Source organism: Antennarius striatus, chromosome 24 (assembly GCF_040054535.1).
Source record: "Antennarius striatus isolate MH-2024 chromosome 24, ASM4005453v1, whole genome shotgun sequence".
In the NCBI taxonomy this organism is placed as follows: domain Eukaryota; kingdom Metazoa; phylum Chordata; class Actinopteri; order Lophiiformes; family Antennariidae; genus Antennarius; species Antennarius striatus.
In genome coordinates, this window is record NC_090799.1 from 8,613,000 (window position 1) to 8,639,053 (window position 26,054).

The 26,054-nt window shown below is 46.1% G+C and overlaps 3 protein-coding genes across 4 annotated transcripts; 1 reads left to right on the forward strand and 2 right to left on the reverse strand.

Annotated features, from left to right (window-relative positions):
- The first annotated feature begins 3,989 nt into the window (after positions 1 to 3,989).
- LOC137591567 (formin-like protein 2) lies at positions 3,990 to 14,990 on the forward strand. Its single transcript, XM_068309646.1, has 28 exons — positions 3,990 to 4,513; positions 4,852 to 4,935; positions 5,020 to 5,100; positions 5,198 to 5,274; positions 5,775 to 5,858; positions 5,947 to 6,090; positions 6,169 to 6,295; positions 6,389 to 6,465; positions 6,560 to 6,653; positions 6,742 to 6,816; positions 7,152 to 7,262; positions 7,410 to 7,559; positions 7,957 to 8,058; positions 8,148 to 8,374; positions 8,758 to 8,861; positions 8,965 to 9,144; positions 9,391 to 9,411; positions 10,314 to 10,438; positions 10,512 to 10,714; positions 10,868 to 11,102; positions 11,198 to 11,266; positions 11,375 to 11,455; positions 11,590 to 11,719; positions 11,802 to 11,962; positions 12,053 to 12,154; positions 12,265 to 12,366; positions 12,613 to 12,733; positions 13,125 to 14,990. The coding sequence occupies exons 1-28, from the start codon at positions 4,397 to 4,399 to the stop codon at positions 13,211 to 13,213; spliced, it is 3,273 nt and encodes a 1,090-aa protein (XP_068165747.1). The 5' UTR covers positions 3,990 to 4,396; the 3' UTR covers positions 13,214 to 14,990.
- A 1-nt stretch (position 14,991) lies between these two features.
- Positions 14,992 to 17,708, reverse strand: rgn (regucalcin). 2 transcript variants are annotated; one of them, XM_068309647.1, is made up of 8 exons: positions 17,613 to 17,708; positions 16,471 to 16,641; positions 16,216 to 16,398; positions 16,018 to 16,118; positions 15,821 to 15,935; positions 15,600 to 15,731; positions 15,364 to 15,518; positions 14,992 to 15,244 (listed from the first exon to the last, which is right to left on the reverse strand). In XM_068309647.1, the coding sequence occupies exons 2-8, from the start codon at positions 16,631 to 16,633 to the stop codon at positions 15,194 to 15,196; spliced, it is 900 nt and encodes a 299-aa protein (XP_068165748.1). In that variant the 5' UTR covers positions 16,634 to 16,641; positions 17,613 to 17,708; the 3' UTR covers positions 14,992 to 15,193. The 2 variants fall into 2 exon arrangements, with proteins under 2 accessions (XP_068165748.1, XP_068165749.1); XM_068309648.1 differs by having other exon boundaries at positions 16,471 to 16,638; positions 17,613 to 17,666.
- A 1,196-nt stretch (positions 17,709 to 18,904) lies between these two features.
- vps16 (VPS16 core subunit of CORVET and HOPS complexes) lies at positions 18,905 to 25,099 on the reverse strand. The gene is made up of 24 exons (XM_068309208.1): positions 24,884 to 25,099; positions 24,466 to 24,554; positions 24,245 to 24,336; positions 23,820 to 23,948; positions 23,598 to 23,742; positions 23,382 to 23,497; positions 23,187 to 23,309; positions 23,048 to 23,103; positions 22,864 to 22,953; positions 22,532 to 22,703; positions 22,318 to 22,449; positions 21,951 to 22,078; positions 21,831 to 21,866; positions 21,603 to 21,711; positions 21,346 to 21,480; positions 20,602 to 20,710; positions 20,432 to 20,529; positions 20,252 to 20,356; positions 20,101 to 20,178; positions 19,948 to 20,034; positions 19,791 to 19,873; positions 19,611 to 19,707; positions 19,422 to 19,525; positions 18,905 to 19,345 (listed from the first exon to the last, which is right to left on the reverse strand). Exons 1-24 carry the CDS (start codon positions 24,931 to 24,933, stop codon positions 19,204 to 19,206), a joined length of 2,505 nt encoding a protein of 834 aa, XP_068165309.1. The 5' UTR covers positions 24,934 to 25,099; the 3' UTR covers positions 18,905 to 19,203.
- Positions 25,100 to 26,054: the final 955 nt, after the last annotated feature.

The window sequence follows — 26,054 nt, forward strand, 5'->3', positions numbered from 1 at the left end:
ATCAACGCCCTCTATCAGGTGTGCATTATTATGAGGCAACTTCCTTTCCTTTGGCAAAATGGGTCAGAAGAGGGACTTGACAGGCTCTGAAGTCAAAAATAGTGAGATATCTTGCAGAGGGATGCAGCGCTCTTAAAATTGCCAAGCTTCTGAAGCGGGATCATCTAACAATCAAGTGTTTCATTCAACATAGTCAACAGGGTTGCAAGAAGCATGTGGAAAAACAAAGGCGCAAAATAACTGCCCATGAACTGAGAAAAGTCAAGCATGCAGCTGCCAAGATGCCACTTGCCACCAGTTTTGCCATATTTCAGAGCTGCAGCATCACTGGAGTGCCCCAAAGCACAAGGTATGCAATACTCAGAGACATGGCCAAGGTAAGAAAGGCTGAAAAAACGACCACCACTGAACAAGACACACAAGCTGAAACGTCAAGACTGGGCCAAGAAATATCTCAAGACTGATTTTTCTAAGGTTTTATGGACTGATGAAATGAGAGTGAGTCTTAATGGGCCAGATGAATGGGCCAGTGGCTGGATCGGTAAAGGGCAGAGAGCTCCAGTCTGACTCAGACGCCAGCAGGGTGGAGGTGGGGTACTGGTATGGGCTGGTATCATCAGAGATGAGCTTGTGGGGCTGTTTTGGGTTGAGGATGGAGTCAATCTCAACTCCCAGTCCTACTGCCAGTTTCTGGAAGACACCTTCTTCAAGCAGTGGTACAGGAAGAAGTCCGCATCCTTCAAGAAAAACATGATTTTCATGCAGGACAATGCTCCATCACACGCATCCAAGTACTTCACAGCGTGGCTGGTAGAAAGGGTCTAAAAGAAGAAAAACTAATGACACGGCCTCCTTTTCACCTGATCTGAACCCCATAGAGAACCTGTGCTCCCTGATCAAATGTGAGATTTACAAGGAGGGAAAACAGTACACCTCTCTGGACAGTGTCTGGGAGGCTGTGGTTGCTGCTGCACGCAATGTTGATCGTGAACAGATCAAAACATTGACACAATCCATGGATGGCAGGGTTTTGAGTGTCCTTGCAAAGAAAGGTGGCTATATTGGTCACGGATTTCTTTTTGTTTTGTTTGTTTTATGTGAAAGTCAGAAATTAATATTTGTGAATGTTGAGCTGTTATATTGGTTTCCCTGGTGAAAATATGAGTAGAGTAGAGTAGAGTAGGACTTTATTCATCCCTTCAGGAGGGTGCATCAGGGAAATTAGTTAATAAGTAATTCAAATGGGCATATATTTGTTTTTTGTTAAGTTGCCTAATATGCACAGTAATAGTCACCTACACACACAGATATCATCCTAAAATAGCTAAAATTAAAAAAGCCCCACCCCAACACCCAAAAATATTCAGCTTTGATATTAATGAGTCTTTTCGATTCATTAAGAACATGGTTGTTGTTCAATAAAAAAATCAATCTTCAAATATACAACTTGCCTAATAATTCTGCACTCCCTGTAGTGGAGGACTGTCTGCCAAATTTGATGTATTATTACTGGGCAGCAATATAATATATTATTGTTTTGGGTACATAACCCCAACTTGAGTTGGGGTCATTTGTGTCATTCTCTCTCTTGGCTCTCCTCATCACTTCAGACATGTCCCTCTTGTTACACAGACAACCAATTATCTGTAACTCTTTGAAAATCTGGTACCAATTAAGTCATTCTCTCCCTCAACACTTATGCCAACAAGCCATAGTCATCTCTTTCCACCCTCTATTCAAGATGCTGCATTCCAATTGTGGGAGAGAAACGGTAGAGACTTTTAATGACCTATACATGGGTGGAGTCTTTGGTAGTTTTACAGAACTATCTGCTTCACATAAATTACCTAAGACACACTTATTCAGATATTAACAAAGTAGGAACTATGCCTACAAAATGTTTCATGGCTTCCCCACCCAACCTTCTAAGCAGACATGGGAGGACTTCTTTAATTTCTGACCCAACCAGAAGTCACTTGTCTCCTATATTCATCGGGGTCTTCTACCATTCAGTCCAGAGCAGTGCTGTAAAAGTGCTATTGCCTGGGAGCAGGAGTTGGGTGTGGAATCAAGGAAGACTTCTGGGAGAGAGCCATCAACACAATACGTAACTCTTCATCATGTGCTCGTTTGAGTTTGATGTAATCTTTGAACAATTTCAAATTGCATCTGTCAGGTTCAACGCTATCTAAAATATATCCTGACACTGAGGACATCTGTGTTAAATGCAGATGTACACCCTGCTACTTGACCCATATGTTCACATCTTGTCCTAAACTTGATCATTACTGGAATTCCATCTTTCAAATCCTCTCAGAAATTTTAGGAGTCACTCTGGAACCATGCCCAATTACAGCCATATTTGGTGTTTTGCCCATACACGTCCTTAGCGACCTCCAGGCAAATGCTGTGGCCTTCACCACTCTATCGGCCAGGTGTAGAATTTTACCTAATTGGAAATCACCTCAAGCCACCTCAAGACATTATGGGTTTTTTTAATTAGAAAAAAATTGAATTTACCCTACGTGGGGACACAAGTAGATTTTTGAAGCTGTGGTATTCTTTTTCACAATATTTTACAGATTTACAAACCCTCCCACAATCTGAATTTTCTTTTTTAATTCTATATGCCTAGCATGTACAGGACATATACCTATATCAATTATTACGCAATGTTAACTCCTCAACTAAGGGCCACTGTGTTCGATATTTTGCCATACACTGTCCTGTGGCTCTTACGTAACAATCCACCAATGTAATTTTCTGCTTAAATTTATCTTTTGGCTTTTATTTTTCATTGTTGTTGTTTTGTTTTTTTGTTTATGTTTTTTTGTTTTGCTTTTTTTTTTTTTTAAGTTTTTGCTCTTGTTGTATGTGTGTCTGTATATTTGCGCGATAGGCTCACCTCTATTTTGCACATGAGTTGTGTTATTATAATGAATTTGTGAGTCTGTTATGTGAAGGGAAGGGGAAGGGGTGGTTAGGTGGGTGGGAATTTTCTTTCTCTGATTTACATTATTGTACAAACTCTCTTCTCATAACTTAAAAAAGTAATAAAAATACCTTGCATAAAAAGTACTCTTTCCATCATCCCATCACACTACTAGCACCTGTCAATAGACTTCCATCCCTATCCTTAATCACCCTAACCTGCTGCACGTCCTTCCCATCTCTGTCTCTCTGTCTTGCCAACCGGTATAGATCAGTCTCTCCCTCCTTACTGTCCAACCTAGCATACAAGTCATCATAAGCCCCTTGTTTGGCCTTTGCTACCTCTACCTTCACCTTACGCTGCATCTCCCTGTACTCCTGTCTACTCTCCTCAGTCCTCTCAGTGTCCCACTTCTTCTTAGCTAACCTCTTTCTCTGTATACACTCCTGTACCTCCTCATTCCACCACCAAGTCTCCTTATCTACTTTCCTTCCAGATGACACACCAAGTACTCTCCTACCTGTCTCCCTGATCACATTAGCTGTAGTTGTCCAGTCATCTGGAAGCACATCCTGACCACCCAGAGCCTGTCTTAACTCCTTCCTAAAAGTCATGCAACACTCTTCCTTTTTCAGCTTCCACCATTTCGTCTTCTGCTCTGCCTTTGCCCTCTTCATCTTCCTCACCACCAGAGTCATCCTACACAGCACCATCCTATGCTGTTTGCCCACACTCTCGCCTACCACTACTTTGCAGTCCATTACAGAAGTAATAACATCAGTATGAGATAATATAATAATATAGTATCTATGTATTACATTAATAATAGAAATAATATTACTACAGCCTTGATGCTCAACAGCAGCTGATCCACAGTCAGATTATACACAATTCACACACACACACTCGGTCTGACCCAGTGTGTGTGTGTGTGTGTGTGTGTGTGTGTGTGTGTGGGTGGAGCCTGTGGTGGCAGCAGGCTTATTGTCTGAGGAAGCAGAGGGAGAGAGGGGGGAGGGATGGTTGAGCGAGCTAGACAAAGACTGCAGCTGTGACAGGGAGAGAGAGAGGAGGAAGAGGAGTCTTTCTTTCTTCATGTGGGGGAAGAGGGGAGGATTAACCGGCTGATACAAACACACATTTCATCAAAACACACAACTGCACCACAATCGAAGATTCATCTTAATCAGCATCATCAGCATCAGCATCATCATCAGCATCAGCAACAGCGGTGGTGGCAGAGAGGAGAGACAAAGACCACTGAGAGAGAGACAGGAGGGAGGAGGAGGGAGACGATCCCCTGCTGACGAGAGACAGACAGAAGGGAGGACAGACAGGCCTTCAGCGGGGAAGCCGTCTGTCTGCGTTGAGCGTGTGATGGCCGACCACATGTTCCTGCTGCTGTGTGTCTGCTGAGTGTGTGTTGCAGGTGGGTGTGTTCGCCGTGTAGCTGATCGGTGTGTGATGGGGAACGCAGAGAGCATGGAGAGCCAGCTGGCGGTGATCCGGTCCAGAGCCGCCCCGGTCCGACTGCCCATCCCTGACCCGGCCGAGCTGGAGGAGAGGTTCTCCATCGCTCTGGTAAGAAATTGAGTGGCACTTCTCAGAGGGAGCATGTTAGCATTAGCTGATGTCATCACATTCGGTCGGGAGCGATATTGTGGTGATGGCGTCCCCATCATGGGGGGGGGGGTTCAGTCTCAACAGAACAGAACTGACAGGTTTCAAACAGGATTTCAAGTCTGTTCAGGCATCTGAAGTTCACAAGTCTGACTTTGTGATCTCCATGATGTTGAGACATCTCTCTGAAGAAAACTCATGACATAAACATGTTTATCGTCATGTGATCCTTACATGCGTGACCAGAAAGACAGCAAAATAATGTGGAAGACTTCTACTCTGCTGGATGTCTGTTTCAGAATTCGATGAACCTGCCCCCCGACAAGGTGCGTCTGCTACGTTCCTATGACAACGAGAAGAAGTGGGAGCTGATCTGTGATCAGGTGGGTCAGGGTTGGTTAGGTTTAGAATTGGCTGGTGTTGGTGGGTGAGGTCTCATCTCTGATTGGTTTGTGTCGTCCATGCAGGAGAGGTTCCAAGTTAAAAACCCTCCTCACACCTACATCCAGAAATTGAGAGGCTTCCTTGACCCGGCCGTCACTCGCAAGGTGAGCAGCACCCGTAAGGCAGCGGTGATGACAGGAAGTTCATCATTCATTCAGAAAACAAAGTCAAACCGTTTCCTGTTTTAACGTCTGTCTGCAGAAGTTCAGGAGAAGAGTTCAGGAATCGACCCAGACCCTCAGAGAGCTGGAAATCTCTCTACGAACCAACCACATCGGGTCAGATTTACCGTATTACTGCTACTAATAATATTACTACTACTACTAGTACTATGACCACTACTACTAATATTACTACTACTATTGTTACTAAGACTACTACTACTACTACTGTTATTACTACTACTATTTGTATTACTACTACCACTACCACTACTGCCATGACTACTACTACTACCACTACCACCATTACTACTACCACTACTACGAGCACTGTTACTATTATTATTATTACTACTACTACTGCTGTTGTTAATACAACTAATACTACCACTGCTATAATTACCGCGACTAAGACTTCTATTACTACTATTATTACTACTAATACCACTACTATTACTACTAATACTAGAATTTATACTGTTATTACTACGACCATTTCTGCCATTACTACTACTATTATTAATACTACTACTATTACTGCGACTACTACTACTACTGTTAATGGTGTTACTACAGGTATTACTACTACTACGTTCTGAGACTACCTCTTTCTGCAGGTGGGTCAGAGAGTTTCTTAATGAGGAGAACCGGGGTCTGGATGTTCTGGTTGAGTATTTGTCGTTCGCTCAGTATGCTGTTACGTAAGTCTGAATTATTAATACTACTGTTACATCAAATAGACACTATTATACAGTATATGGTCACTAAAACCATTCAAACCATCACCAGGTTTGACGGTGAGCAGTCAGAGGCTGGAAGTGAGGTGTCATCCATTGACTCTCCCTGGAGTCGGTCCATAGAGGATCTCCATGGCGACTGCAACCTCCCATCGCCTTCATCCTATGTCCCCCGAGCAGCTCGACTGTCCATCAGGTAACAACTCACCCAAACCAGAAGAACTCCTCTGCTGAGGTCATCCATTGCTATGGTGATGTTTCATTGTGTTCGTAGTTCCACGCTGGTCACTCGATCCAACACCTTACCAAGCCGGCGGACTCTGAAAAACTCCCGACTTGTCTGTAAAAAAGATGACGTTCATGTTTGTGTCATGTGTCTGAGAGCCATCATGAACTACCAGGTCAGAGGTCAAATGTAGAAAATACATAAGACTGACTGTTGGTTCTGCCTCCGTTGCTGTTTGACATCATAATTTTTGACTCCACCTTCTCAGTATGGATTCAACATGGTGATGTCACATCCTCACGCAGTCAATGAGATTGCCTTAAGTCTCAACAACAGGAACCCCAGGTCAGTGTACCTGTACCCTACCACATCCTTCCAAACCCTACCACACCCTAATCGCACCCCCCCATCTGGCTGATTCTCTGTTGCTTGTCATCAGGACGAAGGCTCTGGTGTTGGAGTTGTTGGCAGCAGTGTGTCTGGTCAGAGGAGGACATGAGATCATCCTATCAGCATTTGACAACTTCAAAACTGTAACCATCACACATTGATTGATTGATAGATAGATTGATCAATGGATTAATGGATTGATGGATTGATTGATTGATTGATTTTTTGCAGGTGTGCTCCGAGTCAATGCGTTTTGAGAAGTTAATGGAACATTTTAAGAACGAAGACGACAACATAGACTTTTTGGTATGATGTCAAGATTTCACATTTTCAGAGGGAGCAGGACCACCATTGTCAGGGGCTCAGACTGGGCTTAAATCTAGTAGCTCTTAGTATCGGGGCTTGCTGGAGTTAGAGTTAGGGTTAGGGTTAGGATCTGGCTGGGGTTTGAGTTAGGTTTAGGGTGAGGGTCTGGCTGGGGTTTGGGCTAGGTTTGGGGTTAGGGTCTGGCTGGGGTTTGGGTTAGGGTTAGAGTTAGGGTGGGTTTAGGATTAGGGTCGGCTTGAGGTTAGTATTTGAGTTCAGGTTAGGGTTTGGGTAGGAGTGTTCAGCTGGATGTGATCTGGTCGTATCCCTTGCAGGTGGCCTGCATGCAGTTCATTAATATCGTGGTTCACTCAGTGGAGGACATGAACTTCAGGGTCCATCTGCAGTACGACTTCACCAAACTCAACCTGGATGAACACCTGGAGGTAACATCGTCATGTGATCTGCTCTGACAGTCTCATTAAAGCAAATACTTCTAGCAAGCAACCTCAGGCACATGGTCACACTATCAATCAGTGTACCTGCCTAACCTTGACCTTTACCCTAACCTCAACTCTAACCCATACCCACAGAGATTGAAGCACACAGAAAGCGACAGGCTTCAGGTTCAGATTCAAGCATACCTGGACAACGTGTTTGACGTCGGGACGCTACTTGAGGATGCCGAGACTAAAACTGCTGCACTGGAACGAGTCGAGGAGCTGGAGGAAAACCTGACCACAGTAAGACAGACGATGTACTCTAATCACATCAATACTTGTCCCTGACATTACTGATTATTGATCCTTCTCCCCAGTTAGTTGCTCACTTACTTGTGGGCTCTGGCACTTAAAGCACTTAAAGTAGTAAAGAAGAAAATATGAATAATCAACAACACTAAATCAACCACATGGTTGTTCAGGACGGCTCACATAGAGTTCAAACTCCCCAAAGCCAAAAACAGGTCCAGTATGACCAACTTGACTACATCTGGTTCATGAGCTGCAGAGTCCATCATGTCAGGAAGACTATCGATGCCTTCCAAAATGCATGTCTCTGCACACGCGCCACGAATATGTATGTGTTTGAATTCCACACGTCCATCATGAGAAAGTCCTACTAACCAGTCTGTGTGCACAGATGTCAGAGCGTCTGCTGGACGTGGAGAACGAAGCCATGCTGAAGATTGTGGAACTGGAGAAACAGCTGATGCAAACCAACAAGGAGTTGGACCACGTCCGGGTCAGGCGGTCATTCTTTCTAAGTGATGATCAGTCAATCAAGAAGTTCTCTGTCAGGCTCGATTGTTGACACATCTGTCCTCAATGCAGGAGGTGTACGCCAGCGCCAACACTCAGGTGAACACCTTGCGGAGGATGGTCCGGGAGAAGGACCAAACCATCCGACGTCAGAGCCGCCTGGAGCGTCAGGCTCAGGAGGCCCAGCAGGCCGGGGGACCCGGGGCCCCTCAACCAAAGAGAGGGGAGGGGGACGGGGGCGTGGCCGATCCCAGTTCCCCCTCACCTCCCCCTCCACCGTGTCTTAACCTCTCCCCCAGGTAAGATGTTTTCATGGACCAGCCTTTAAGGTGTGGCAAATAAAATAGAACGATACGGGTAGCATATATAAATATAATAATTAACGTGAATTCAATGTGTATCAACTTTATTAGCAGCGTCCTCATAACGTCACACCAACGTTTGTTTACTGTTGGTTTTGCTAGCTTGGGAGTTTCAGTTTCGTGGCAATGTATTTTGCGTTAGCGCCCGTAGTGGTCCCTTTAAGAAGGTAGTCATGAGACCGAGGAAAGCATCTTAACAAGCATCAAGATGTGGAGCTTTATATTATATATAAAGTTGATATACTGTATATTACTGTGCAGATGACTGACTTCTTAAAAGGCGTGGATGGTGGTTTTTAACTACCTGTTTGATTCCACAGTCCTGAAACCGTAGCTTATCACAACATTCGTCCCGGGATGGGCGGAGCTCCAGGGATGCCTGCCCCGCCGCCTCCCCCTCCTCCACCACCAATGCCAGATGCAGGTGACTCCCCTTCAGTCAGAATGCTGCGGTCATATTCTACAACGTTCCTAAAGTGTAAACCCCCCAAACACTGACGAGTTTGCTTTTTCCGTTGTCTCTGAAGTGTCCAACGGCTCATACGCATCGCCTCCTCCCCCCGCTCCTCCGCCTCCCCCTCCTCCACCGTGTCGGACCAGCGAGTTGTCCACGAACATTCCCATGCCTCCACCTCCTCCTCCTGTAGCGCCTCCTCTCCCAGGCTCGGGGGGTTCACCCACAGTCATCTTTAGCTCCGGACTTGCAGGTGAGCCTCAATTACCATGTTTTTGGAAGAGTTGTAAAAGTCCATCATGAACATTTCAGGCCTCGCCTCACCCAGTGGTGATGGACAGAACACCTTGCTTCAGTCAGCATTCAGCTCCAGGAGAGCTTTTCATTCACCTGCAGCCAATCCATCAATCAATCAATCCACACTGAATCCTTGTCATGACCTGTAACTGAATCTGTTTGGTGTTGCTAACGTGTTGCTTCTCTTTCATTTCGCTGGCAGAGGGTCCTCTCAAGTTATTCTGTACGTTCACTCAGCATCTATAAATCTTCATGTTAGCAACCTAAGCTAAACTCATCATCTGCCTTCCTCTTACTCTTCATCATCCCTTTCTTCCATTCATATCTGTAAAATTGTCGGACACTGAGTCCACGTTATCAACATCCAGCTCTGGTTTGCCTCATGACAGTGTCAGATGTGATGTCAGAGATTAGGGTTAGAGGTTAGGGTTAGGACTAGTATTAAGGTTCTGTCTGAATGGTTAGGGCTAGAGTTAGGGTTCTGTCTGGCAGAAGGGTTAAGCCTTGGGCTAGCATTAGGGTTAAGGCCTGGGCTAGGATTCTGAAATATGTACTTTGAAGTGTACTGACTGAATCAGGATGGGACTGAAAAAGTCCTTGGAGACTTCAAACATCCCCCAAAGTTTCCTCATTGTGCTCCTTTAAGTTTGTCTCTCATGTCGTCACTCCTGAAGCATGAAAACATTTCCCTTGCTGTCACTTTGGTAACGTTCTGAATCTGATAGTTACTCAGGAAATTCCTTCCATGGCACATTACCTACTCTTCCGGTAGACATACCTCCCTAGATGAAGGTGACCAATGCATGCTAAATTCATACTGTGACTAGACATTATTGCTTCAAACAAATCTGTCACTTGATGGCATTAATTTTACTACAGACGAGGAAATTACTCTAACAAGGGACTATTGGGTACTTGTACTGAAACCCCTCTCCTGCTATCAGTTCTCAAGGGAATGGGGTTTGGGTTCTGTCCAGCAGAAGGGTTAGTGTGAGGCTGGGGTTCTATACTCAACAAGAATGGTAGCTAGCAGTAAAAACGTTGGATACTGATGTGATTAAAATTTTGGGGTCATGTGACTGGAAGAAAATGACCTGATCATCCTACGTTCTCTCTACTACGCAGCTGTGAAGATAAAGAAGCCCATCCAGACAAAGTTCAGGATGCCAGTGCTCAACTGGGTCGCCTTGAAGCCGAGTCAAATCAACGGAACCGTCTTCAATGACATCGATGACGAGTCCATCCTGCAGGTTCGGCACTTTCACTCAGACATACGGAAACATAGCCTTTTTGAGTACCTGTGGTATCTCTGTACCTTCTCAGGATCTGGATGTGGAGGGCTTTGAGGAGCTGTTCAAGACAAAGGCTCAGGGTCCGGCGCTGGACTTGACTCTGTCCAGACAGAAGCTGCCTCAAAAAGGTCCATCAAAGGTTTCTCTGCTTGAGGCCAACCGAGCCAAAAACCTGGCCATCACTCTGAGGAAGGCCGGCCAGGGATCTGAGATCATCTGTCGTGCTATCCACTCGTAGGTTCAAGTATACCAACTACAATGACCTTCTCTATCAAATTCCGTTGGACTCAGAACCAGGTCCTGTTGGGCATTCAAGCTTGCTACCCGTGGAGTCCAAGGACCTGTCCGTCATGTTCACAAGTGTTGCTTTCCCTTTCGTTTGTACAGGTTTGACCTGCGGACAGTCCGAGTGGATTTTGTGGAGTGTCTGATGCGTTTCCTGCCAACGGATGCTGAGGTTAAACTTCTACGGCAATACGAGAGAGACAGGAAACCAGTGGAGGCTCTGAGCGACGAGGACCGCTTCATGATGCAGTTCAGCCGCATCGAAAGACTCAACCAGCGGATGTCCATCATGGCCTTCATGGGCAATTTCTCCGACAACGTCCAGATGCTGACTCCTGTAAGGCAGACCGCGAGATTTCACCCGTCTCTCTGACCCCACCTCCACACAACAGTGTTCAGCTAATGAGGATGGGGCTTCTCGTTTCATTTCAGCAACTCCACGCCATGATAGCGGCGTCCGTATCCATCAAGTCGTCTCAGAAGCTCAAGAAGATCCTCGAGGTTCAGACACACTGAGAAACACAAACAAGTACACACACAAGTACACACACATGTACACACACATATACACACAGTCTCTCTACAATAACGTGTGTTGTGTGGTCCTAGATCATCTTGGCTCTGGGGAACTATATGAACAGCAGTAAAAGGGGAGCAGTGTATGGATTCAAACTTCAGAGTTTAGACCTGGTAAGTAACACACACACACACACACACACACACACACACACACACACACACACACACACACACACACACACACACACACACACACACACACACACACACACAAAACTGCAGTTCTAACATGTGTGTGTGTTTAGCTGCTGGAGACAAAATCAACGGATCGGAAGCAGACGTTGCTTCATTACATCTCTAACGTGGTGAGAGAGAAATACCCCGCCGTCTCCCTGTTCTACAACGAGCTGCATTACGTTGACAAAGCTGCAGCGGGTGAGTCGCCAATCAACCAATCAGATCGCAGCCAAGTCATCGGTTGGTACTGTTTAACCTGTTGGTGATTGCTTGAGTGCAGTGAGTCTGGAGAACGTGTTGTGCGATGTGAAGGAGCTGCAGCGAGGTATGGAGCTCACCTGGAGAGAGTTCAGTGTCCAACACAACTCCACCCTCAAAGACTTCATCAGCAGGAATGAGTCCCAGCTCAACAAGCTCCAGGAGGACGCCCGCATCGCTCAGGTGACCGACCTCCCGCTGCCGTCAACAGGGCAGGACGGCTGCTGGCAGTCGAGGTGAATTAACTCGCCCATCAATGTTTCTCACATCCAGGACGCCTTTGAGGACGTGGTGAAGTTTTTCGGGGAGAGCTCCAAGACGATGCCACCATCCGTCTTCTTCCCCATCTTTGTTCGCTTCATTAAAGCATACAGGGTGAGCTGCCACATGAAACATCTTAGGCTCCGCCTCCTGTTTAGACTGGGCAGGGAGCACAGTGACACCCAGGAGGTTGTTGGGTTTTTAATGTTTCTGTGTACCTTCAGCTAGCGGACGAAGAAAACGAACAGAGGAGACGGCAGGAGCAGAAGCTATTGGAGAAGCTGGAGCAGGAGGAGCAACAGGAGGAGCAGGAGGAGGAGACCAAGGTTGGATTACGACTGACAACCCTTTACCCCAGTTGTGTTGTTTAGGGTTCCAGCCAGTTTGGGTTTCATTGCTTTGAAGGGGTTGTGAGGCTCAACCAAGCATAGCCTGAAAGCTTGTGATGGTGCATTCATGTCAAGGGGAATTCATGTCAAGGGGAACAGCTGGGACTGGGTAAACTGGTTAAATTGGACACCTACCTGCGAAATGTCATGGGACTAGCATTGGTCTTCTCGTCTCCCTTTCAGTCTCCCTCCAAAGGAAAGCGACAACAGCAGGAACTGATAACCGAGCTGAGGCGACGACAGGGAAAAGAAAGCCGTCATGTTTACGAAGGCAAAGATGGAGCCATAGAGGACATCATCACGGGTAAACACGCCTCACTGCATGTCATAGAGACATCACATGTGGACCTTGTTCCATGAAGGGCATGAATGGGGCAATACAAATTTCTTTGAAAAACAACTTTTTCACCGATGAATGATTCTTGTTTCATTTTGTGAAGCAGAAAAGTTTGTAGGGAGGTGCTTGGACACACAAGTCTAACCCTAACCCACCATCGAATGAAAAGGTCTACTAGTTCACCTCAGCTAGTCCAGAACGTTCCCTACCTGAAGTTAGTCCAGGCTAAATTAATCCAGGCTAAGTTAGTCCAGGGAAACTTCAGTTTAGTCTGTCCGACTTGATTCCAGACAATCTGGAACGAGACAAGGTCAAATCTTTTGCTTTGTCTGATTGCTGTTTTTCTTCTCTTCTCCAGCTCTGAAAACCGTCCCCTTCACAGCCCGATCAGCCAAACGCACTTCTCGCTTCTTCTGTGACCCGGCCCACCCTGAGGAGCACTACTGAGATGGAGAGAACGTTGGAGAAAGAGACTTTCTACAGCAGCATGTTTGAGAATGATGTCTTCTTCGCTGGCCATGCCCACTTCTCATTGATAGGTCCGACCAGTTTTTTGAGTATTGACTATTAAACCAGGCAATGTGGGCTGCTGACATGTTTTTTTATGTCATTTCATTGGTCAGTTTTTTGTTCCAGATGAAGTGGATTGACATTTCTGATAAACCCTGACCCTGATGGCGATAGTGTTCTGGTTATTGTGGACTTTGAATGAATGAAGTCTCCAGTTTGGTGTTGACTTTCTGTTGTCTTGGCTCTTGGAGCCCAGCAATGATGGATGACAAGATGGAGCTGGGACGACCCCATCCTAAAAAACTCTGGTCTCATTGGAACCTGTTGCTGCATTGGAAAAGACTTGAACCAAGCTTCCGAGACCATCAACTGATCAGGAGATCTACAATTCAGATATATCAGAGTGGACTTAGATACAATCAACCTGAAACCAGAGGAAACGTCCCTGATGGACTTCAAAGAGTCTTAACCCTAACCCTGACCCTAACCCTAACCTGAAACTAGAGGAGACGTCCCTGCTTGACTACTACATATACACAAACTCTATCCTCTTACCCTAACCCAACCTATTTCTACTTAACTCATGTTTTGCACAATCAGTGTTTCTTCTTAACAATTCCAGTGTTAAGGTTGTAGCCTCAATGACACGAAGTCTCAGTGTTTTGGTTTCAGGTCAGCAGGTCTGGGCTGGTCTGTGTCGCAACCTGAATCCTGTACAGGGTCTCTACTTCATTGTGTTTTGCTGTCTTGTATTATATGAAATAATGGTGGGGAGGACTTTGGCACCATCTGGAGGAAACAGTATTAAGGTGTGCAAAAATGGTTGTTTGACACTCCGTACAGACCTACTAAACATTTTTACATGTCTTCAATCGACCTTTTTCCAACAACATAATATTCCTGTGTTTTTAATCAGCGTTGAAAATCAGTTTTGTACAGATTAGCCTCCTTCCACTGAATAGTAATGTGAGGTGTCAGCAACCTGGTGATGGTTCAAAAGTGTTGTGAAACACATCTTTACTCATTTGGATGAAACATTTTTGCTCTGTGACATTTTTTAAATGAACCACAGTCATGTGAGAGTATAGGTGAAGAAGACGACGGTAGACACTCCTCAGTCAGTTATTAATCGAAACACCGGTGAACCCACTAACCTCAGACAGCGCCGTCATGTCTGGACGTGCTGAAGCATACTGCAATGGTGGAATTGGTTTAACTGGAGGGAACTAACCAGACTCCTTTACTTTTCTAAAGTGGAGGTCAAGTTGTGCCTTGGGCCTCAATGAGGGAGCGTGAAGTTGGTTCACTGGTGAGTTCAGGTCACAGATGGGGTTATGGTGCACCTGGACTGACCTGAAACTGCACCTGTAAAAAAATGAGAAAACACACAAATCAAGACAAATCTGTAAAATGTAGCTGCTGTCCTGTATTTGCTGAAGTTGGTCTCAAGCTGGAAGTCATTGGTGTGTGACCTCGCTTCAGTCACCCCATAAACCATTGTTTAAAGAGAAAAAAAAGAAGAGCACAAAGTTTTCTACATGTAAATACATTTTCTAGACAGCCGTGTAGTGTTGTTGCTTCTGCTTGTGATTGTTGGTTGTTGAAGTTGTAAATAAAACCCTGTTTCCATGACAGCACAGTTCGTATCTATACATATACACACACACATAAACACACTTTACACATGAAGAAAGCAGGAATCAAAGTCATCAGCAGAAACTGGTGTGATGTCATCCACCTTTTATTTTTATCAATAATTCATCAGCCGACAGCGCTATAGCTTGCTTTTTTCTCATTGGTTGTTTCTGTTCATCACTGATTTTAACTGAGCTCACAGCTCATAGTTTGAATCATTCAATCAAACTATTGATCACTCCCTTCCTGTTGTGTGATTGGCTTGTGTGACTGTCTTGAAGGTTATCCAGAGAATGAGTTTGAAGGAAGACCTTTGACACCAAGTCCTGTCACCTGCAACACACAACACGCACCCGTCACTATCACAATGAACAGCTGAGTCGGTTGTAACTCGTGATTCTGTTGTAACAGTTGAGTTGGTTGTAACACAGGAGCTGCTGACTCAGTCTCACCCTGAAGACACCTCCAGCCAGCGGTTGGTGTTTTATCTCTGTTTCATTGAGTCCTAAACTGGCTGAGGTCACATAGAGGTCAGAGTAGTCCACACCTCCAAAACAACAGGACGTGATCTTTGTGACTGGTAGAGAGACCGTCTGCAGCCGCACACCTGCAGACCCAGTAGAACACAGGTCAGTGTGGATGCTAACGGCCCGTCCTTCAGTGTAACGGTACAACCAGTACAACTAACCGGTAATGGGGTCGATGTTGATGACCCGTCCTCCATTGTAACAGGCGACCCAGAGACGTCCCTCAGCATCAATCGTCATCCCGTCTGGAAACCCTTCCCCGTCCTCCATGCGATAAATCACACGACGGTTACCTAGGCAACACACAAGCATCCATTCGACATTGTAGATGCGTGAAAACTATAGGGAACCACAGAGCGATGCCGCAGAGTAAAAACGTTACTTATGCTGCCGGTGTCGGAGTCGTAGTCGAAGGCGTCGACAGTTCGAGACAAACTGTCGATGTAGAAGAAGGTTTTCTGATCCAGCGACCAATCCAAACCGTTGGATATGTCCACCTGAGATAGACACAGGTTCAGAGAGTCAGGACAGAACCAGACGAGGACAGACAGAACCGCAGACACCAGAAGGTGAGGTCACCTGGTCCAGGTGTTTGGTCACAGTGAGGTCAGAGGTCACAGAAAACAAAGACCCTTGCTGTTTCTCCACCACAGTTGGTCTCACCTCTCTCCCCATTGTACCTGAAACTCATTCAACTATTGTTAGGGCAACAGTCACATAGACAGGTAACAAGCGTAAAAGTAAGATCGACAGAAAGGAAGAAGTTACTTGACTCACCAGCAAACAGGCGTCCAATGGGATCGACCTTTGCATCGTTGAACCGGTTATTGGGTTTGTCTTCATCGACATCCACCAATGACGTCAACTTTTGAGTGGACCAATCAACAGCCACGATGCTGCGACCAACGCCAGCAACATAACCGCCCGACTTGCGAGGAACTACGAAGGCCACCATGTCATCTGAGGATGGACAGACCAATGAATGACAAGCTTGTGCTAGTCATCATGTTTCCTGTGTGCTGATTGGACAACCTGTCTCCACAGATTGGGTGTGATTGGTCACGGAGTCCCAGCGTTGTATTTTCTGTCCAGCGATGTCGACAAACAGAAGGTGTTGCTGAGACTCCTCCCACACTGGCCCTTCACCAATCACAGCACTCGCCTTCACCACACACTCCACCTTCACTGATGACATTTTACCTGCTGGTAGAACCAACAGGGGTTAGGGATCGGGGTTAGGGGCTAGTGTTAACCCTAGTGTTAACGTCTGCGTTGACCCTGAACTCAGGTCATCCACAATCAGTGACATGCGGTCAGGGGAGGCAGGTCAGGCACCTGCCTTCATGAAAGAAAAAATGAAAATTGGAAGAAATCAATTAATTGGTTGTATTTATCCAGTGCTGTGTATTATATAGTTATTTTCCGTTTAACGTCACCAATTTTAGGTTATTTTTACTCAAAATAAAATCTCAATTTAACATTTTTTCGATTTTGTTTAGAAGGAGCGATGCATGGAATTAATTTATAAGTAAATGTAACATACAAGCAAACATGTAGGAAACAACATAACATTTTTTTAAATCAAATGTGCCAATTGTTTGTTAGTTTATACGTGTAAATTCTGTTATGGGACTTTAAAAATAACCCACTCACTGTTGCTAATTAAATGGTGAATAAGCTATACTGTAGGTTCATATTTTTGTAAATGTAATTATGATGAAATTAGTGCCTCACCGCACGTCACTGATCCACGTTAATGTTTGACCAGGAAGCTGTTCAGCAGGAAGTTCAAGAATTAAAAGGCTAAAAAATGTACACAATGACAAAAACAAGGAAACAACCAACTAAAGTGTGGAAAGGAAGAAGTCCACAAGCAGAAGCGTCTGTTAACCCTTTGTCTCCAGATCCAGAGTTTAATTCATGAATAGCAAAAATCCTTCACCCAGAATTCTTCAATCACTACAAAATACACATGCTTTCAATATAATAGTTAATGTCAAATAGGGCTGGTAGCTCCTCCCCCTGATCGACGCCATGAAATGACGTCTGCTCACAAAACTTGAAAATGGCTTGAAAATCAAGCCAGAGTGAAACGCATGGGTTCCATCAGTAAATCCCATCAATCCGTGGGGGTCAGTTCCACCTGTAGCACGTGACACAGCGTGGAAGCCTACCTGTCACGTGACCCCCCTCCTCGGCCGTGGTGCTGCGGCACTGACGCTCCGCTGCCCGAGAACGAGCGGAAGTACCGAAGAACTCCGTTCCGCCCCGCCCCCCATACGTACCGACCAGACATCAAAGTCCACGCTCTCCAAACCGGAAGGAGAAATGACTGACAGTCGACGCGTCACCGACGAGCTGAATAGATAGATAATTTATTAAACGTAATCAGATTATTATTAACATTTTTTTCTCCTTTAAACCATAAACCAGTTCGATGATTGTTTTCTTACAAAGAACTCGGATTGGGTTTGTCGCCTCCACGTGGCCAACATGAAAACTACAGCCTCACTTTGAATTAAGGTTTCGATTTATAATCGTCAAATCATTGATTAGGATTAGGGTTTGTGTAGGTTCTACCAGGTGGTGGGACAATACTTCATCATTCTATCATAAACTGAAGGTGGATACTGTAGGGAATTATGTGCTGCAATAAAGGACATAGGGTGCATTTTCTGTGCGGGTGGGGCTGAGCGAGTGTGTTCAAGGATAGCAGGAACTGTTTAGACTGATGATTGTGCATCCGGGTCTGCTCAAGGATGTGGGAGTCAAGATCCTTGTGGGAGTCAAGATGCTCTGAAACTTTGCATCAGACAGCAACTGTGTGAACCAGATAGTTGTGCACGCCCATAAAAATATAAAAGCTTGTGTGTTGCTTTGCATTGTTGTACTTTGCGAGAAGCATTCTTCTGTAAGACTAAGTACCCATGAATATTCTGCTTTTTATAAACTTCGAAGATTTGAGGAATCATCAAGTTCAAGTTTCGTGTTTATTTAACCAACGATCCTGTCATTGTCCAAGTCAAGAGAAAATGAACACGAGGAGAGACTTTGAGGTCCATTGTCCAGCCGGACAAGGTCCATCTCCTTCAATACCTTCTATTAATGATCAATAAAAAATGTCCTACATTCCCCAGTGACTGGTTTGCAGTTGTACCATCTATCGAAAATGTAGCCATGAAATTCCCAGAGAAAATTTGATGGATTTCTCACATTTTTATTCATCACTGTTTATAAATCTTTTGAGGTTTTTTTTTCAAGTTTTGTGTTTTCTTTAAATGTTAATTTTCTGACTAATTTAAACTAAACCAGCGCCAAAAATCTCAATTTTGGTTCGACAGCACAGAGTACAAACCTCTCTTAGTCAACACTACTGGGTCAGGTCCGGTCTGGAGGTCCAGGGTTCGGCTGCAGGAGGTCTTGCCGCTCGTCCATGTTGATTGTTAGCATGAAACATTTGTCCATAAATGTTTGGAACATTTTTATTTGCGTAGAGAGAGAGCATGACAAATCTCCCATCAACACCAGCATCACAAGGGATGTAAGGAGCGATCAACCAAATCATCAGATATCCGACTAATAGAGTAACCAGTAGAGAAACTGGTGGACTAACCACGAGACATCAACACCGTCAGACGGCTGAAGCACATGGAGAAGAAACGAAGCTGAAGCTCAGGCAGACGAAACACCTGCTAAAATTCAGTTAGTGCCTTTTGGCAGCAGATCGACTTCTGCAACTGTCCACACTCCCCGATGATGGACGGATCACTTTTTGGCAGCTGAGGCTCTGGCCCGGTTCAACCTGTCAATCAAAAGACGATCGGAGGCGGAGCACCTGGACAGGACCGCCCCCATCTCTGAGTCGTTCTTGCGTTCGATCGCAGCGTCAGCCGCCCCCTCCAGGTCGCTGCCGGGAACACAAGCGTGAGCCGGGTATTTGTTTGTCAGCTGGGTGATGATGTCACAGGCGTTTGGGCGTTTACCTGACGGCCAGGTGAGCTCTGACCTTCTGCTCGGGCGCCACCTTGGGGATGTACTTCTTGGCTTCGTACTTGTTGTTTCTCTTTGTGCAAACTTCAACAAACGGCTGGAGAGGGTAAATAATACCATCATCTTTCTTTGAAACAGCAGCAGCATTTCAAATATCAATAGGGGGTGAGGCCTCTGCTTACCAGGTAGCCAATAGGAGACTTCTTGCTCTTTGAGAACTTCTCTAGCTCCTCCCAGTCTTCTCTCTCCGCCAGAGACTTCAGCTTCAACCACCAATACCTGCATCAGGTGAGACAGATGACCTGAGAACCATTCAGCCAATCACAGTCATTGAAGAAGTGACATCACTTCCTGTGTCCCACCTTTTGTCAGGAACTCTGAAGTCTCTGTACAGTTGATCAGTTTGCTTGTGGAGGCCTAATGCCAGAAGGGCCTCCATTGTCTCCTAAAGAAACAGGAAGTGACATCACAACAAGGCCAGATATTACACTGACAGTACAAGAGCCCCGGCCCATTTACCTGTAGAGACAGGCCCAGTAGCCCCGCCCCTTTCTCATCATCCAGTTTTCGTTGCAAACGAAGGAGACGCATCTCATCTTCTGTGGCCTGGAGACAAATCAATCAGCATTCTATCAGATTCGACATGCCTCCAGGTCATGTGATCAGGTTTACCTTTGCAGCAAACTCGTTCTTAGCCTTGTTGTACTCGTCCACCGCCGTCTGCAGCACCGACAGTCGGCTCTCTAACCTCTGACACACAGACGCATGAAGTCCAGTTATCAGCTGATGGTTCCTGTGGGACCACAGGTGAGACGGGCCTTACCTGCTCTCTGTAACTGGCAGCAACGTAGTAGTTAGCGAGCTCCTGGTGGTCATCGTCCTGGTTATAAAGGTCCTTCAGGGTGTCCTGCTCCTGCAGCTTACAGAACTGAACAAACAGCAAATCACAAGTCAACAGGTCGTCTTCAAACGTCTTCACAGCAGTAACTGAGGCGAGGATCACCTGTCTGTACAGGCTGAGGGCCACCGGCTGGTTCCTCAGCGTCATGAAGAAATCCCCACGGTTCATTTCGTTCTTCAAGTAAGTCACAACTGTGTAAACTGAGAACACAGGCGCCGTCAGCGTGACATCACCAACATGAGCCAGAGAGAGTGGGTGGGGCTAACATTCACCGAGGTCTGTGTCTCCGCTCTCCACGGCCTTGCTGAGGGCCAGGTGACTTCTCTTCATCTTCAGCAGCAGAGGAACCTGTTCTCCAGAGCGAGCCTCGAAATCTAGCAGCTGGGAAGTCCCAAAACGATCAAGCATAAAAATCGGCCGATCAATAAAAACACAAACACACCTCTCACCACCAGGACAACTTGTTAGTAAACAGAGAGAGTTTCAGGGGTTTGGTTATGCTTTAACTTCTTATTACTACTGATGCTACTGATACTAGTGTTATTACTACTCATACCAGTATTATTACTACTCATACTAGTGTTATTACTGATACTAGTGTTATTACTACTGATAGTGTTATTACTACTGACATTAGTGTTACTACTACTGATACTAATGTTATTTCTTCTGATACCGGTGTTATTACTACTGATACTAGTGTCATTACTACTGAGACTCCTGTTATTACTACTGGAACTAGTCTTATTACTACTGATACTAATGTTATTACTATTGATACTAATGTTATTACTACTCATAATAATGTTATTACTACTGATACTAACATTATTACTACTGATACTAACATTATTACTACTGATACTAACATTATTACTACTGATACTTGTGTTATTGCTACTGATAGCGTTATTACTACTGATACTAGTGTCATTACAACTGATACTAAAGTTATTACTACTGATACTACTGTTTTACTACTGACACCAGTGTTATTTTTATTGACGTGATGTTACCTTGATGGCGAGCTCAGTGCGTCCACATTCGTAAGCTTTAGCAGCGATGTGTGAATATGAAACTCCGGGTGAATCTCCAACCTTCAGGCACACCGCTCGGGCAATGGCCTCGTCTGATAGGTCCTTCTGTTGCACCTGGACACGTAACACAAGTGTAATTGGTGTTCTCTTCCTGCCCCGACAAAACAAATACCACGGTGACTATGCTACAGCTAATGCTAGCACAGAAACGAGATAAGTCACCTGAGACCACGCACCTTGCATGAGGCCCAGTGTTTGAGAACTCTGCTGATCCCCTGATATTCTGGAATCTTCAGGTAACGACAGATCTCCATCGCTAAAGGATAAAACTGTCGATAGACCAACCTGAGAGAAAAAGAGGGAAGAGAAAGACAGAATCTTGAGTGCTTCTCTAGAATGCAACTGTACTGTCATTGATCTGGCCACAAATCTTGTTGAAATCAAAGTTGGAATAAAAGCCTCACCTGTCGATCAGCACCTGTAGAGTCATGTGTTTGAATCTGAGGTCACAAAGTCAAGGAGCTGGTCGCCATGGTGACATCCATGATGTCTGCCTAACGACTCATCTCTAACTGTGAGGATACTGTGTGTGTGTCAGAGGAAGTCCCACGCTGCTGTCTCTGATGGCGTTCAGAACACGCAATTCTCTGCAGATGGTCACGAACGGATCAGGACTGAAGTCTGTCAGGAAGCACTTCCCAAACGATGCCGCCTGGTGGACGAGAAAAGACGTTACACCTCAGCTGATCCACTGAAACTGTGGTCCCCAAAAAAACAGCGTTCAGAATCAGATCAGAAATACAACAGAAATAATGGAAGTTCTGGAGTCTTTGTGCAGACCAGTACCGACTGACCCACGGACCGGTACTGACTGACCCACGGACCGGTACCGACTGACCTACAGACCGGTACCGGTTGGGGACTATAACCAACAGTTCTGTGCTTTCTCACCCTCAGGAGAGACTTCTGGATGTTGGTGTCATATTCATGTCCTGCCGCCTCCACACATTGTCTGACAGCCTCTCCCAGCATGCTTTGCTCCTTAATCTCCCTGAGGTACTCGTCAGCCTTCTGACTAGACTTCTGCACAAACACAAGGACAGGTGGTTTTGTTTGGAGACATCTTTGTGGATTTGAACCTCGGACTCAGCAGACGGGCTCCCACCTCGTACTCCCGGTGGGCCTCCAGCAGCAGAGCTCCAGGCGCCATGGAGGCAATCTTAAAGATGTCTTGACAGACCAGAGGAACCTCCTGGAGAAGCTCTTGATTGGTCGAGCTAATGACGCGTACGCCATCGAGTTCTCCAACCAATACACACTGATCCTCCACGGGGAACCTGAGGTCAGGGGTCAAGGTCCACAGAGGTCAAACTCAACTGGCTTCAGGACAACTTCAGCAGTTCTAGCATAGTGAAGCCATCACTGAACCACTGAAGCTAACCGGCTCCTGCTGGAGCCCCGTTCTGAAGCGACGGACTCCTTGTGGATGAAGGATACTGGATGGTGTCGCAGCAGACCCCGGCCACCATGAGGAGTCTGTCCCACAGCAGCACCACAGACGGCTGCTGACTCTTTGGCCTGCGACACCTGGACAGGAAACGAGGGTCGGACACAGAAACGAGGTAAACATCTGTATCAACAGTCAACCTACACCGACAGGCGGATCAACCGGCGGACGCACCAGACCATCTGTTTGGGAGGTGTCAACATGTTGGTGTCCACTTCACTCAGCTTCTCCTGCAAAAACAGAAATACCGTAGATCGGGTCAGAACATTGTGTCCAGGAGACAAACAGCTGACTGGATGGAGGAGAAGCTCACCTGGAGGTTGGAGGTGCCGGTCCAGAGCTGACCGGTGTCAGTGAAGAGCGCCAAGTACTTATAGCTGAACGACACACACATGTGGACGATACCGCCGCTCTGAGGACTCAAACCTGGAGGAAACTGTTAGACGGAGAGACATTTACTCCCCCATCGCAGCTGAACGACTGAAGTCTGTCTTTCCACCCGTCTCACCACAGCAGTGCAGGACGTGTTGTCCAGGATGTAGAGCTCAGGCCCGTTGGACAGGAGAACTTTAGTCTGTCTGTCCTGAGTGAGCACGACCCAGCAGGACGGCTTTCCCTGCAGACCTGAGGACGGAAAGACGCATTTTCAAAAACTATACAGTCAAGAAAAAAGCAGGGAAGAAAACGGTCAGTTAGTGGGCGGCGTCTGAGACACAGGTGGTACCTGGTACTTCAGGTAACCGCCGCAGCTTCAGATCGTCAATATTGGTTGCTAGGGTGAAGCGGGAGGAGCCAGTTACTATGGCAACACCAGTCCCATATGGAGAGTGAAACACTTTGGCTTCCAATACTTGACTCTGGACCACTTCCTGTTTAACAAACAGAATAGTCAGTTAAGGGACTAGTTAAGTCCAATGATATCCATCCCATAATAAACAAGACAGACCTGGCCCATACTGAAGTGTCTCTTGAAGGATCCAAACAGGTCGTAGATCAGAACTGAGCCGTCTTCCTGGATGCACAGCAGCTCGTCAGAGACCGTCCAGCCCAAGTGGACCACAGGACCACTTTTCCACTGGCAGAGACCGACGAGAGGAGAGAGCGACGGACGATCAATGACTCGTCCAGCCCACCAACGACACACCACCCCGAATGAGGAGAACACTTCAGTCCTGCACTTTGCCGTCATTACACCTGAGGTCTCTTTCATTCGCACCTGGGAAGGTGATCCTGATGGGATAGACTGACACCCTGAACCTGGCTGAGGGTTAGACTGGAGTGTTCTCCTCACTGCTCAGAGCTCCACGACATTAGAACACAGCCAATGAACACGTTCGTCATCAGTTCTGTGACAATCACATGACTAGTTACCGGGAAACTGGTGACGGCAACTCCAGATGCTGAGTAGATCTCCAGCTGAGGGCGAGAGCTGGGAGAACGTCGGTGAGGTTCTCTGAGGAGAGCTGACAAGAGAGATCGCATGACTCATCACCATGACAACTCAGATCCAGGTAACAGACGGATCCTGGAACACAACTCAACCTCTCGAGGACATCTAATCTTTTAATGGTGATGATGATGATGATGAGTACCTATTGGTCCTCCATAGGGCGCTGCAGCCACCAGACAGTCTCTCAGTGCGTCCTTCATCGTCCAGTGCATTTCATACAGCTCCGTCTTCCTACAGACACAAGTTGTTTCCAAAAAAATTAAAAAATAAATGAACTGATATCAATGACAAACAATTGCAGCTTTATTTTCTTGTTGCTTCATAGGTGGAATTTTTACTGACGAGTAAAACATAACAAATAAAAAAACACAGTTGCATTACGAAGTCATTTGGCTGATTGCAGCATTATAAATTGCTGTGTTAATAAGTATTATTGTACACAAGGGGCGTCACGTTAGCATAGGTTCATTTGGTAGCAGGAAGCTGCGGCTAACGTTAGCCTGTGGAGGTTAGCCGCTAGCCGCTAGCTGCTCCCTGACGGACGCTCGGGGGGGACTGACCGGTAAAAAGCTTCTCCCAGCGGGTTCCAAGTGGCGGTAATGAACGCCATGTCGCCCCCCCCACCGACAGACTCTCCTCTTTCTCCGGTGTTTGTTTGGATCTGGGGTAAAATATTAGGCCTCCGCTTCCGGCTTCGGTCATGTGATCACATCCCGAGGAACAGCTGCTGCTTCTTCTGTGGTTCTCGGTCTGTTGGTCCTCCAGCAGCACCCGAGACGTTGCTGCCCCCTCGTGGTAAAAATGATCCCGCCATCCGGTTTGTGTTCCTTTAATCCCTGTCTTTACACACGAAAACAGTTCCAGCCATCATTTCATCGACACGAGTGTCAGTACAGTGTAGTACAGTAAGAGTAACAGTAATAGTAACAGTAATAGTAATAGTATAGTAACAGTAAAAGTAATAGTACAGTACCAGTAAAGGTAGAGTAACAGCATCCATCATCCATCCATCCATCTTCAACCGCTTATCGGGGGCTGGGTTGCGGGGGCAAATGTAACAGTGTTATGAATTTTATATATATTATATATATATATATACACACACACACACACACACACACACACACAGATACCACCCTGAAAGGGTGAGAGGGACTTTTTTTTATTTTATTTTTTTTAATATCCAGCTCACCACCAGGGGGTGGTGAGCTGGATCTCCCTCCACCAACTAAATCCTTGTTGCCTACACCAGTGCCTCCACCACGACCATCAGGGTCCCACTCTCTCATCCAGCCTTCTGAACCTCCGACTTGCACTCACACCTGGGGCCCTTTACATATTAGGGTTTAAACCAGTCTGCCCCCAACCTAGAATATCTTACTGCCTCCACTGCAGCACCTTCACTTAACCTGATGCATCATGCAGTACCAAGCACCTCCATTCCTAAATCCCAAGCTCATATACCATTGGGATTAGTTGAGCCTGCACCTCCTATTTCCTCTTTGGGTAATACAAGTGCATCCCTCCCGTTGTGAGGTACCACAGCTGCAGAGGCTCTCCGTCCCTTCTCCTACTTCATATGTAGTTCCAGCATCAAGCCTTCCCCCACATGATGCCTCCTTAGCCTCCTGTGTAGCACCCCCTGGTTTGACAGAACCTGCAGCACAACTGACTGTGGTGATGGAGCCCTCGGACCGACAGCTTCCATACCCAAGAGCCCCATTTCCTCCA